The 14,709-nt window shown below is 41.1% G+C and overlaps 1 protein-coding gene across 3 annotated transcripts; it reads left to right on the forward strand.

Annotated features, from left to right (window-relative positions):
• The first annotated feature begins 9,788 nt into the window (after window positions 1-9,788).
• On the forward strand, window positions 9,789-14,539 carry efcab14 (EF-hand calcium binding domain 14). 3 transcript variants are annotated; one of them, XM_084458478.1, is made up of 9 exons: window positions 9,789-10,552; window positions 10,693-10,841; window positions 11,019-11,164; window positions 11,483-11,581; window positions 11,804-11,914; window positions 12,323-12,550; window positions 12,707-12,821; window positions 12,911-13,042; window positions 13,207-14,539. In XM_084458478.1, exons 1-9 carry the CDS (start codon window positions 10,377-10,379, stop codon window positions 13,377-13,379), a joined length of 1,329 nt encoding a protein of 442 aa, XP_084314604.1. In that variant the 5' UTR covers window positions 9,789-10,376; the 3' UTR covers window positions 13,380-14,539. The 3 variants fall into 3 exon arrangements, with proteins under 3 accessions (XP_084314604.1, XP_084314606.1, XP_084314605.1); XM_084458480.1 differs by having other exon boundaries at window positions 12,386-12,550; XM_084458479.1 differs by having other exon boundaries at window positions 10,696-10,841.
• Window positions 14,540-14,709: the final 170 nt, after the last annotated feature.

The raw sequence follows: 14,709 nt of genomic DNA on the forward strand, positions 1-14,709 counted from the left end.
ATATTAACCTATGTCAAAACGTATCATCTCATTGAGTGAATACAGAGAAATCCCTGTAAGAGATAATTCAGTAGCTTGTTTCTTTGCATTACAAGAACATTATTTAATTTAATTTATTGATTTTTTAAAGTTTTTATTGTCAGTCAAACCAAGGCAATCAATCAGTCCGGGAGTGCAGAAAATAGCATTGTCATTATTCCTATAAACCTGTTTTTGGCTATTTTATTATTTGGAGAATTTGTATTTGGTGGAATAAAACTGATCTCAGTGAAAAGGTGCAGTCTTTACAATGCTTCAACAATATATCTTTCTTTTTTGCAGGTTTGATTGAATACACATAAAGCCATGGGGCTTTAAAAGTTTTCAAGCAATTTTTCTTCACAGAAAGCCTGCAGACAAAGGAACGTTGGGATGGTGCCTGGGAAGAAGAGCTTCTCTATTTCTGGAGGTATTATAACAGAATTAGACACACCACAGGCCCACTTTCCCCCTGGAAATGACCCAGCCATTATTTAAGAGACATGCACTGGATGGCATAAACGTTCTTCCAGTCCCATTAATCCCTCCTACCGAGGAGTGTGTACATACCGGGGAAACCGAGCACATTCCTCTGCATCCTCCGTGATCCTCTATCCCCGTGGCTTTTCCCTTTTCTTATTCCAAATTTATACAGAAGATGTTTCACATGAGGTTTATATATTGGTGTTCATACCAGCTTTTCTGCTGGCTCAAAATAATGAATGTGCCAAGATTGTAAATGTGTTGAAGTAGTGCAGGTAAGTCTTAATGCCAAAGACATTATTATATTGGATGTGTTACCATGATACCTCATAGTACTGGTTGTTGGTGATAGTCATTATCATTTAAGAATTAACACTGCAAAGTATCAATCATTCATACCATGCTACTTCAAATGTTCAAATAGAACCCTTATTTGCTGGGATTGTAACTGTTGACAGTGTTCAGTGTCGTGTGTGTTTGTCTGGGAGTATTGGCTCCTGCCCCATCCCTAAGCAGTTTTTGGAAGAGAGGTCAGGCTGATAAGCAGAAAGGCCTGAATGGACTGAGTAGGGACCTAGTGAGGTAAACAGTGTTTAGGAACAGGGATGTCACCACAATTCCATGTTAAATCTCTCCATATTGAACTAATGGATTTTATGTCTATTTATTCATGTATTTTTATTTACTGTTTCCTGATAACAGGACTGCCCATGACCAAAATCACTAGCTGTACATTTAATGATTTTCCTTTTGCAAATATACTGCAGTCATGACATGTTCGTTGTAACATGTCCATTGTGATTTGTCAGTAGTTTATTAATATAGGATAGATAGATAGATAGATAGATAGATAGATAGATAGATAGATAGATAGATAGATAGATAGATAGATAGATGGATAGATAGATAGATAGATAGATAGATAGAGTTCAGTACAGCATACAACAATACAATGCAATACCATACAATAACATATCAAAAGGCACAGTGGCATGGAAATGTATCCAAAAAAGTGTGTGTGTGTGTGTGTGTGTGTGTGTGTGTGTGTGTGTGTGTGTGTGTGTGTGTGTGTGTGCAAGAATTGTAAAACAATAGAGGCCCATAGTGGAGCTGAGGTAGCTGGCAGCAGTAAGTTAATTAATAGACTAATTACTAAACCTAATAACTACTACTACTGTAGCTGTCCTGACCAGACACATCTGACGCCTGACGCCATCTTAGCTCACGCCAAGCTGGCTCAGGTCTATAGTGTCCTGCCATTGAGGGGATGCGTTCAATAGTCTGATGGCTAGCTTATTTTTCAGTAATAAGCTCCTAGCTTATTGTTTCATTTTTGAGCAGCACTCCAGTACATTTTTATTCCCTGTGACATTTTCTAAAGCAAGCCAAAATACTTTCTTTTCATCATACTTGTTTCATTTGATCTGAGTTGAATTCGAGACAGAACCACCTGTTTTTCAACACAGAGCTACAAATACTGCAAATTAACCCACACATGTGATGTCGATGAACCACTGCAGTTGGCATCACTGTTGATTAGTAATCTTATGACTTTGATTAGCTATGAACTGCATGCCTGAAGGTATACTGTAAAATAACTGATCTCTGTAAGTAATTTTTTGACCACAGTTAGCTAAAATCCTTTTAGGCAGATAGAAGCAGCATCATAAGTATGAGTCAGTGTTCAGATGCATATGAATAAAAAACAAATTAAAAAAAGTTATAATTCTCTCAATTCCACAAAATAGTTTTGCTCTTAAATTTGCACAATGCTGACCGGAGTCCATCTGCTGCCAAGTGGTTTGGTTACATTTCCTGGTGCAGTGTAATTTGGAAACCAATAATGATGGTCTGAATGTTTGTTTTGACTGTGATTACGTGATTACCATCAACATCTCATGAATATTTAAAAGCCTGCTATGTGTTTCTATGTAGCAATTGTTCAGAAGAGCAAAAATGTCATCATCTCTTATTAGTAGTCATAGTATGAAAGGCTGAGACTGCTTCAAGCGTTTCTCTGCACAGCAACTACAGTATTTAAAGACAAGTCATGTCTCACAACACATGTTCAAGCTCAGGCTATAGAATACATTTAAACATAATTCCCCTGATGTTAACCTTCGGCAGCACAATGTGTGGCAACAGTACCAGCACTGTTATCCATCATACGGTTGTTAATGCTGTCAGCTTCCTCGTCTCCACCACCATCACATCACCATGATAGCTGACATTCTCTCATGTCCTCTCTCCACCCCCCGTCCTAGTCTGTCAATCACTTCTATTCTAAACAGCCCGATCTGATCAAATTCCTCACTCCCCATGTTCTGCTGTCCACAGGGAACTTCCCCGCATGCCTTCCTGGTCCTAGTGGGAGGGATATTCACCTTTAATCCTCTCACTTCTTCTACCCCACTCAAGCCTCCTTCTCTCCATGTCGTTTAGAGAGGAGATATCCCTGCATTTAGAAATGGCCAAAGCCGCAAACTCAAACTTTATTTTGTGCGATGTCAGTCACCACACTTCAAGATTGAACACAAAATATGGTATATCCCTTCCAACATACATTGTGCTCCTTCTTTTTAGCAGCAGTATAAATTATCCAGTTGGTTGGGAATGCTTTGAAGGCCATTATACCCAAATGTGCTGGTTTCCCTCTCCTGCACCTCATCAAGGTCCCTCTCTCTCTCTCTCTCTCTCTCTCTCTCTCTCTCTCTCTCTCTCTCACTCTCTCTCTCTCTCTCTCTCTCTCTCTCTCTCTGTGTCTGGCCTGTTGAGCTCTGTACAGGGAGAAAGCCTGTACAAAGAGAATCCTAGATCAACCACAGTACATGAATACAGTCAAACACAAAGGCCCAAACAGAGATGCCTCTAACTTCAACAATGCAGAGTATCAAATTACATTCAGCAGGCATCTGCTAAGCAAAGATCCTGCTTGCACAGAACCCTTTCCTGTGCCATGATCCGCCTCTAACTTTTGAAGACCCGTTGGGTTATGTGTTGTTGTGGCTTTTGTCTTATTATATATTACTATTCAAAACAGGGGTGGACTGTGACTGGTCTGTATACCGGGGAAACCGAACACATTCCTCTGCATCCTCCGTGATCCTCTATCCCCGTGGCTTTTCCCTTTTCTTATTCCGAAATTATACAAAAGATGTTTCACATGAGGTTTATATATTGGTGTTCATACCAGCTTTCCTGCTGGCTCAAAATAATGAATGTGCCAAGATTGTAAATGTGTTGAACTAGTGCAGGTGAGTCTTAATGCCAAAGACATTATTATATTGGATGTGTTACCATGATACCTCATAGTACTGGTTGTTGGTGATTGTCATTATCACTTAAGAATTAACACTGCAAAGTAGCAATCATTCATACCATGCTACTTCAAATGTTCAAATAGAACCCTGATTTGCTGGGATTGTAACTGTTCACAGTGTTCAGTGTAGTGTGTGTTTCTGTCTGGGAGTATTGGCCCCTGCCCCATCGCTAAGCAGTTTTTGGAAGAGCGGTCAGGCTGATAAGCAGAAAGGCCTGAATGGACTGAGTAGGGACCTAGAGAGGTAAACAGTGTTTAGGAACAGGGATGTCACCACAATTCCATGTTAAATCTCTCCATATTGAACTAATGGATTTTATGTCTATTTATGTATTTATTTACTGTTTCCTGATAACAGGACTGTCCATGACCAAAATTAATATCTGTACATTTCATGATTTTCTTTTTGCAAATATATTGCAGTCATGACATGTTCGTTGTAACATGTCCATTGTGCTTTGCCAGTAGTTTATTAATCATAGAATAGATAGATAGATAGATAGATAGATAGATAGATAGATAGATAGATAGATAGATAGATAGATAGATAGATAGATAGATAGATAGATAGATAGATAGATAGATAGATAGATAGATAGATAGATAGATAGATAGATAGATAGATAGATAGATAGATAGATAGATAGATAGATAGAAAGATTGATATAAACTCTATTTATCCCCAAAGGGAAATTCACTTTGTTTGCAGCAGCAAAAGGTACACACGGCATACAACAATATTCAATTCAATTCAATTCTTTCTTTCGGACCCAGGGGTATCTATATCACAATAAAAACAGTAAAATACAGCACATCAAAAAGATAAAGAAGTAAAAAACAGAAATAAAAAAATACAATGCAATACCATACAATAACATATCAAAAGGCACAATGGCATGGAAATGTATGTATGTATGTATGTATGTATGTATGTATGTGTGTGTGTGTGTGTGTGTGTGTGTGTGTGTGTGTGTGTGTGTGTGTGTGTGTGTGCAAGACTTGTAAAACAATAGAGGCCCATAGTGGAGCTGAGGAAGCTGGTAGCAGTAAGTTAGTAAACTGACTAATAACTAAATACTAAAAAAACCTAATAACTACTACTAACACCAACAAGACACAACTGACGCCAGAGCGACCATCTTAGCTCACGCCAAGCTGGCTCAGGTCTATAGTGTCCTGCCAGTGAGGGGATGCATTAACTAGTCTGATGACTGTGACTATGATTTGGAGGTCTCAAATAGTGAATGAAATACATTTGGCGTACAGTGTGCTATATCCTGGAGACCACATTGCTTGTGGTGAGCTGATGTTTTGTACATTTGCAGGTTCTTCTTTCTCAGAATAGTCTTTAACATTTGATTAATAAGAAGCGCAGAAATAACTAAGTTCCATTGTGCATTATATGTAATGAAACATAGATGAGCTTACTAATGCCATTTATTAGGAAATGGAATTAAAAGAGCTTTTTCCTGCCTCCTCTCTCTCTCTCTCTCTCTCTCTCTCTCCCTCCCACTCTCTCTCTCCCTCCCTGTCCTCTTTCATTTGCTCAATTTATTAATTTATTCTCTTTTATCTTTCTCCGCGATGAAACCAAAGCTTTGCCGTGACAGTGTGATTGTGGTCTATAGCCAGCGGTGTAGGCCTAGTAGTGACTGAAGAAGAGGGTATACTATAACAGCAAATATTCTGAAATTGTTCAGTGTTGGATAAGAGTGTGTATACTTTGTGTCTTTGGATAAAGAAGTGGGTACCTATCATTTACATCAGTATCTCTAAATCTGTAAATGCACATGTCAAATCTCTGGTGTAATAGATTCCTGTGGTGTTTGTACATCTAATGATTGATTAGTTATTATGGAAATGGTTGATAAGCATTTGATCGAATCAGTATGTGCACAGCTGCCATTATTTTCAGTGCCAGCTCTTCACTACACTAAGTCACCCACTTGGATACTATTCAATAGGGAAATACTGCCCCCTGCTGATGTTGTGTTACATATTCAAAAGCATAAAAGGTTTTAGAGAAAGAAACCAGGCCAGGTCCAGCCTGGCTTAGTGTGTGGCTGGCTTGTTTCTGTTCAGGACTGGTAGGACGGAAGCTAGTCATGCCACTGAAATAGTCTTGTCGCCTGGACACATCAGATCCAATGCTTCCAATGCTTATCCAGCACAATAAGAGCGAGCTAGCTCATGAGCTCACAACAACTAGCAGCAGCTTCCAAACATTAATGGTAGCGGTCAGTGGCTAGAGCAGTTACACTGATGATAAGATAAAGTCATCCTCACCGGGTCTTAAACCCCGGTCTCCTGGGTGGGAGTCCAATGCTCTCACCACTACTCTACTTGTGCAGTGGAGCTCGGTGGGTTGATTTTGGTGTCCTTCTTTATTTTGGTGTGCTGGGACCACTGCCTCTTGTGGTGCCAACAGAGAAATGCAGGCCAACATTGTCCGGAGTGACGAAGGGAGTAATAACCGGACGAACGCTATACTAGGTGTGCTGGCTTAGAGCCACGCACAAAAAAGGATGACAGAAGATGGACAAGATGGAATGGTATATTTCATTGTATTGTATTGCATGTCGTTGACCTCAGAATCAGAATTTATTTTACTGTGAATGTGTTCTGGTCAGTTGGTGCATAACACTAATGGATAGACAATAATAGACAGGGATCAAGGACTAGACAGAACAGTGCAAAATAAATAGTAGCGCCAGAAGCAAAAGGCAAATATGTATGTGCAATGTATTTACACACAATATGTGTGTTTATGTATGTGCAGTGAGATCCTATGTATAGTACAATCAAAGGGAGATGTGCAAGTAGTGCTGCAGAGTCAGAGTCACAGGGGGAGAGTCAGAGTCACAGGGTGAGAGTCAGAGGGGGGGACAGGCTTTGTTGATGAGGCTGGTAGCAGTCGGGAAGAAGCTGCTTTTGTGGTGAGAGGTTTTGATCCTGATGGGCCGCAGCCTCCTGCCGGAGGGGAGTGGTTCAAGGAGATTGTGAACGGGGTGGGAGGGGTCAGCCACAATCTTTCTTGCCCGCTTCAGGGCCATGGAGGTGTGCAGGTCCTGGAGGGAGGGCAGGTTGCAGCCAATCACCTTCTCAGCAGAGCGGATGATGCGCTGCAGTCTAGCCTTGTCTTTGGATTGACCTGTATACAACAAACAACTTTTTTTTATTGTCATACAGTGGTTGCACAGTGATGGGGCGTCAATCGCGAAATACAGTACACACACACACACACACACACACACACACACACACACACACACACACACACACACACACACACACACACACACACACACACACACACACACACACACACACACACACACACACACACAGAGACAGGGGTGTCCACTGATGAGATTCTCCTCTGCTCTTAACCCATCCCGTCGTCCTTCCTCCAAGGGCAGTCTGGAGCAGACAGTAGGCAGCGTGCAGGGGACGCGCCACAGGGACCGACCAAATGCTCCTGTCCGTCTTGGTCAGGGATTTACAACGTAAGTGATCTGTTCCTCTGCATGTTTTTCCTATTGAGTTCTCAGAGAAGAAACCCTTGAGAACAGGGGGAGAACATGCAAACTCCACACAGAAAGGCCCGGAGACCTTCTTGCTGTGAGGCGACGCACGTGAGTGATTTTGGGGTTCCGTTGTCTTGCTCAAGGACACTTCGGCACACTCTGGACACTGGGATCGAACCGTGGACCTTGCGATCCCCAGCCGGCCGCTTTACCTCCTGAGCTACATGCCGCCCCAACATACAACCCCCCCCCCCACACACACACACATCAATGTGTGCACTCACTCACACACACACACACATACACACACACGCATGCGCACGCATACATGCACACACACACACACCAGCAGAACAGTACACATAGATCATCACACGGCTTTTGACATCCCATGAATATTATTACCTGTCCCCATTAATTTATCCTGTCCTCAACCCACAGTGAAGACAACCGTGATATCTTTCACAATGAAGATTTATCATCACAGTCATTAAACGTAAAGGCTCTCAGTTACACTATGCTACACGTTAGAATTCCCAGAATGCCCCCAGCGAGGGGGGTATCGGTATTCCAAGAACAGCCGAGCCTCCAGATGATGCTAATCTGTATTCAAAGGCTCTGTCATGTCAGATGAAAGCATCCAATTAGTATTCAATTCTACCAGTAGCCTATTTCCCTTCATGCCACGACCATCTACATATTCTCCCAGCACAGGAGATGGCAGCCAGACCGTTGAATGGATCGGTCCTGGTGCGAATATGACTGCCCCTGCTGTGAACAAAGTGTGAAAACAAGTATTTTATTGTAATCAGAGAGCCGTGAACGGGTAATGCCCCCGTTCCCTGCCTCATGGCTGCGGATGTGACGAGCCGGCGGCGTGCCCTGCTCTCCGTCTTAACCCAGAATGATACACTGAGAATCCAGCGTGCGCAGATGAAACATCTTGGATGCTTTGAATCGCAGCCTCATGCTGGGGGGTTTTGTGCAGATCCTCAGCGTGACATGTGTCCCCTGCGTAGAGATGAGCGCAGATGATTGAATTTCCCTCTAATGCCACCTAGATGTCGCAGCTGGATCCTATTGTGTTCGCACAGTGGGTTCCTCGCTGTTAATACCCTACGACAAGCAAGCACAGAGTTGAGTATCGATATGGAAATAAGAGGTATCGCTGAGCAATTCAGAGGACAGCATCCTGGAGACACTATGACCTTTCCGTCGACCCCTGGAGTCAACCTTTATAATTAATAAAGTAGCAGCTAGGCTTAGGCATTCCCCTGAGATATTCTGCTGATGTAGGCCTACTCCAGTGTACTTTAAAATAGTTAGGAGGATCAGGTAAATTAGCGCTTTCACACCACCGTACCCCCCCCCCCCCCTATATTTCAACTGCGCCGTGTTTAATTTCACTGTCTGGGTTGATGAAGGTTTAAGCTGGAAGAGTCATATTCATCTTGTATGCAACAAAATACCCAATTCTATTGGTATAATTTGTAAATTTCAAAGTTTGGTTCATCAGAAGTGTCTATTAACTCTTTACTATAGTTTAATCTACCCATATCTCACATATTGCAATATCATATGGGGAGCTACTTATCCTACACACCTACATAAGCTTCATATATTGCAAAAAAAATATTTTGTAGAATTACAACATTTAGTGATTGGACTGATCATTCAGCTCCTCTCTTTAATCAGTTAAATATTTTAACTGTCTTTAATTTAAACAAATACTAACTAAATATTAACTTGTATTTGTATTTACATCTTCAATACGAGACATGTCAAGTAGCTGCACCTCCCATTGTACCGCACTGGGCTCTGTCAGTGCTATTAGATTCAGGGGGGCTCAGTTATGGAACAATATTAATACCAACCTGACGTTGGTATCCGTCTGCTAAACTTTCTTTCATGCAATATAAATCATGCATTACTGTGCACATGCACTCGCTTGTGCACGCTCACTCCCCCCCCCCCCCCACACACACCTTTTAATGTATTTTTCTTTATTCTGTTTTATTTGTATTTTTGGTAATTTAGTGTCCAAATGACTATGTATGTACCAATGATTTATTGAGGTGACATCAATTTTAAAAGCCCTTTGGGGTTTTCTAGATGTTCACCTGCACAATCTGTTTATTTTCTGTTGGTGTTGTTGTTGTACTCTGTATACAAAAGCAAATAAATAAAAATCTAAAATATCTATCTATCTATCTATCTATCTATATCTATCTATCTATCTATCTATCTATCTATCTATCTATCTATCTATCTATCTATCTATTCATCCAATAATATATCATCTGAATCTCATTTATTTTCCTGTACAGTTGTGCAATTTATTTTCCTGTACAGATCCAGATGGTGGCACTGTTGCAGCTCATAAGGGAAAAGTACCTTCCACCAATCAGATGACAGTTTATTACGACACCTTCGGATGTACACCACCAAAACAACATTGTGGTGAGCTAGCTTGCTAGCCTATTTTTTATGATTATTCGGACATATTAAGTGTTGTGAGTTTTTATACTGCCGTATTCGAGCATTTAGAAGTGAGTTATCCTGTAGAATATAGCTAGCAAAGAGACAATCGCTGGCTTTGAAGCTCGACAACGCCATTTTAACTGATGTGTGGGGCTAGAAACCGGTGTCGAGTGGCTAACGCCGTGAACTGTCAAATAACGTTAGCAAGCTTAGCTATAATGACATTACTTGCCATCTGATATCGTCTGTCTGGCAGCTTGCTAACTCGGTTGTCAGTCTAATTGGTATTATACTTGGTAGTAACGTTATGTCAGTCAGCTATCCAACAGGTTTACAGGCCTGGTAGGTAGTGGAAGGTTGCTTGCTAGATAGCTAGCTATATGCGCACACTCAACACTCATCTTATGTTCAGCTAGCTAGCAAGATACATTTGGACAGAAACCAGTTTTGGCGAAGAAAGACTGCTGAAAGCAAACAAACTGGATAAAACGTTGGATTTAGTCGGCTTTAAGTCGGGCTCGGCGGGCTCGCTGACCCCTCAGAAGAAAATGAAGAAGAGGAAGGAGCTCAATGCGTTGATCGGACTTGGCGAGAGCAAGAGGAAGAAGACCAAGAAAGGGTCCGGCCACAGGCTCCTTCGAACTGAGCCTCCGGGCACAGAATCCGAGTCCAGTTCAGACGATGACGAGTTCAACAACCTAGGCACTGTGGCTGCCTTTGGGAAGTGAGTGATATCAATTAGCACTCAATGCATAAACATTGCATTTGAGCTGACACCTACAACCGTCATTTCAAAGACAGTATTCATCAATGATGCATGAACTTAAAAAGATAACCAGTCTATGTGTTTGTCTTCCATCATAGAAGGAGTTACACCCAGTGCTGCAATATTTGCTACCCCCTGTTCCTGTTCATAATCCTGGCTGCCTGTGTTATGTCCTGTGCTGGACTGATATGGATGCAGATTGCCCTTAAAGAGGATCTTGACAACCTCAAAGAGAAGTTGCACACAAGTAAGTCATCTATAGAAATACAGCATGTCCCTTCTCTTAACAACAGTATCTTGGTGCCCAAGAGGTGAAGGAACGTAGTGCTTTATTGCTCAGTTTTGTAATCATGCAATACAGGGTCAACCTTTTTAAGTGGTCTGTGTTGTTAACTTGATGTACTTTTTTGTGGTCCTATCACAGTGGAAACCAGCCAAAAAGCCTCATCTCATGAGATCCCAAAGCTTAGTGAGGAGCTGAAGACCAAGCAGAGAAAGCTTGAGGATATTGAAAGCGGTGACAGGGGTCTTGGCAAGCTTTGGTCCAACCTCACAGAATTGAACAGAAAGGTAAAGCTCTTGCTCCTGCTCGATCATTGTAGTCTCTTTTGGTCTGGGATTGTCGTTGTGGGTATTGTTGTGTTAGTGTGTATGGTTGTGTCTTGAAGTATTATTGTTGTAATTTATTTTCGCCTACCTGTAAAGCACTTTGGTCGACCACAGTTGTTTTGAAATGTGCTCTATAAAAAAGGTTTGAGTTGAGTTGAGATACAAATAGTCATGATACCATGGCAAACAGTTTGCAATTTCTTGTCCCAAAATGAAGGTGTATCGTGTTTTCCAATTGTTGTCTTTACTGATGATCATTTGCTGTGGGGCATCCTCCAGATCAGTTTACTGGACTCTGCAGTGAACCATCTGAAAGCCAACATCAAATCAGCCTCAGATCTGATCAACCTTCCAAATACAGTGGAGGAACTCCAAAAGGTAAATCTGGGAACATTGTAGAGAAATGTACACTTTGTGCCTTTAATGTATATTGCATTAACTGAAACATGTTAGATGGTCATTTAGCGACAGCTACATTGATTTATACTATATACATTTCACAATTACAAGTACACATTTCTGATAGTACCCCAGACTTCAGAGCAGCATTAATACAACAGATGCATACTTAAAGCTGGCGGACTTTGTTTTTGTTTGCAGAGTGTGGCAACAATTGGAAGCACTTTAACAAGTGTCCAGCATGATGTGAAGACAATGCAGACAGCTGTTGAGGACCAGAAGAAAGAAACGGATCATTTGAAAAAGACAGCGGTAAAATACAGTTATATTCCTCCCTCCATGGAAAATCAATTTAATCTGTTTTTCATTGGAGCCTTTTTGAAGTACATTATTGAGAATGGGACATTTACACTGTATACAGTAGTAACGGAGAAGGTTAGTGCACTAATCCATCCACCATTCAAATTCCTATGTCCTAGCCAGTTAGTTTTGAGATTCTATTTTTTCTAGTTCATTTCTATTACATCTATTATCTAATTGTCCAATAATTCTGAGTTTCTGTATAGAGTACTCCAGAGATGGATTTCATCAGTATTAGAAACCTTGCTGACCTATTTTTTCTGGATCTCAAACAGCTCAGTTTACATCTGAGTCAGATAGCAGCGAGACAACAGCTAAAGGCTCACATTTATTTGACTTTATTCCCCATGGATGAAATAGGATGATGGAAATAAAGAACCAGAATTAGCCATTCTCCATCCTCCTCCTGATGTTCTTCTGCAGGACGTGGTGGACCTGAGGGAAACTGTGGGCAAGGTGAACAAGACCCAAGAGCTGTACCACTCCTGGTCTGAAGAGCAGTTCCTCACTCTCCGTTCTGCTGTCTCCAACCTCACTCAGAGAGTGTCCACCTTGGAACAAGGTTCTGCCGAAACAGCTCCACACAGCGTGAGTTCTGGGAACCATTTTGTTTTTAAAAATTACACAACAATATGGTTCACCCTGACATTGATTGCAGTTGATTCCCTCTGACCAATAAGAAATTGAGTTGTTGAAGCTTGCAAACCTCACTTTAAGCAAAACTGTCCTTTGAACAAATTGAAGGACCCTGTGGATTTAGTTCAGAGTGAGACCATCGGTGAAGATACGGCAGTAGTTGAAGATACTGTGATGACGTCCAGTGACAACACAGATGGAGCAACAACTGATGCTACACCTGGTATGGACATGCACAGACACGCACGTGGTCTTCAGACGTCTGAGTCTTCCGCTTTGCTCCTAACAGAATTCTTTTTAACCGTCCCTCAGCAAAATCTGCTTCATCTACGGGCTCAAAGCCGACCAGAAGGCCACGATTTTTGACTCCAAACCGCTCCAAGAGAGACACTGGGACAGGAAACCCAAAGACTTTGTCCTTGCCTGGGGTCCGCTCTCTGAAAGGTGCACTTTTTGTTATGCAGTCTAATATTTTTTTCCTTGCCTGAAATCTAGATTTCGTTATTAGCTGCCCTATTTAGTCTTGGCAGAGTTTGGTAGAGTGTGGTTTGAGTTCGAGAATTGTATTTTATTGCAGTAAACAAGTGACTAGGCTCTTATCTCCACAGATCTTGAGGAGCTTTTCCAACGTGCAAGGTTTGGTGCCACTTCACAGGGAATGTCGTACCAGGACCTGAAGAAACTCTTTGGTGCATCAAATGCCCGTACCCTGGAGGGCTATGACAAAGATGAGGACGGGAGGTACTCACTGGCTGAGCTGGAAGCTGCTCTTAGTTTGTGAGGGCAGCGGATGACAGAAGTGAACAGTATTCAACATGGAGGGGTACATCTCTGGTGTTTGCAGCGCGTCCCAGTGATGCCTGCACTTTTTTGGGGAACTGAATATTTAATTAACATGTTTATTGTGGAACAGTGGCACTGGCATGCCCCCAACACACTTCATTGAGCCTGCAGACCAGGATGTTATCTATCCTACACACAATTTCAAGTTTCTCATTTTACTGAACTGTTTACAAATTGAGTTTTTTAGAAACGGAACTGTCAAATTTGTTTCCCTCAAAATCCTTTATTTCTGTGAAATTAGTTATAGAATGGCAAAATTTTACCATATATAGTCGACGTGTTTGTCATTTGTCATAGCTTATGTAAGATTGTTAAATTGTTAAACTATTTCTCACATTTAGTCAGGTTCAGATCTGTCTCTATATGATCACTTTACTCATGTAGCCTGTACACTTAGATTGCCAACTATCTTTATACAATTGTTTAGACAGTTTCAAAGTCTATACGATTTGAAGGGCTATAAATACACACTTGATAAAAGTATCACTTTATAAAGGTAACTCCTATAGCATATAATGTAGCAATAACACGGAAATCAATTGGCTTAAAGGATTGTAGTTGTGCTTGCCTCAAATTACATCAGTAGTGTTTAGTGCAAATGAACAGAATGACCACCTGACTCACACGGACATGTATGTATAACAGGTAGTAAGAGAAGCACTGATCACCTTTACTTGATTCTCAGTCCTTCTGTGGGCGTTAAGAATGAAACAATGTATATACAAATCAGGACATCAAATTACTCAACACTAGTATTATGTAAATATGTACTTTTTTAACATAGCATCTGAAACATACTTGGTTAGAGGGCAGGATACAGGGGTTGTCTGGGAGGTCTTTAGAGAGCCACTCTCAGCATTGTTCATTATTTTGAGGATTATTTTTATTAGGTTGTGATTTGCGCATGTTGTTTATAACATGAATAAATGTCTAATTTATCATTTTACTAGAATTATTTGATAGCAGTTTGGTGAACTGGAATTCAAAATTGGGGTGAGAAACATTCAACTAGTCATTTTGTTTTCAGTAGTTTTTTCCCTTCAATGCTGTGTTGTGGGGATTTATTTTTTTGGATGGGCACTAATGAATAAATGAATATACAAGGTGTAAATTGTCTTAACTATGGTACCCATATGGCTTAAGTGATGGTTCATTCACACTGCTTGAGGCTATGTTTGCTTCTGAATAGAGATTGCATGGTGGACTACTCTAGGAAGAAAAACATTGGACTATGTTCGTCACAAACTTAAACCAGCTATGTACATTTA

This window comes from Borostomias antarcticus, assembly GCF_949987555.1.
Source record: "Borostomias antarcticus genome assembly, chromosome: 24".
NCBI classification, from domain to species: domain Eukaryota; kingdom Metazoa; phylum Chordata; class Actinopteri; order Stomiiformes; family Stomiidae; genus Borostomias; species Borostomias antarcticus.

What these genes read in the sequence shown, in the direction of transcription:
- efcab14 (XM_084458478.1), top strand. Translation starts at nt 10,377, where the DNA reads ATGAAGAAGAGGAAGGAGCTCAATGCGTTGATCGGACTTGGCGAGAGC. An exon ending in TCACAGAATTGAACAGAAAG is followed by an intron (nt 11,165 to 11,482) that starts GTAAAGCTCTTG and finishes GGCATCCTCCAG; the next exon opens with ATCAGTTTACTGGACTCTGC. An exon ending in ATCATTTGAAAAAGACAGCG is followed by an intron (nt 11,915 to 12,322) that starts GTAAAATACAGT and finishes TGGATGAAATAG; the next exon opens with GATGATGGAAATAAAGAACC.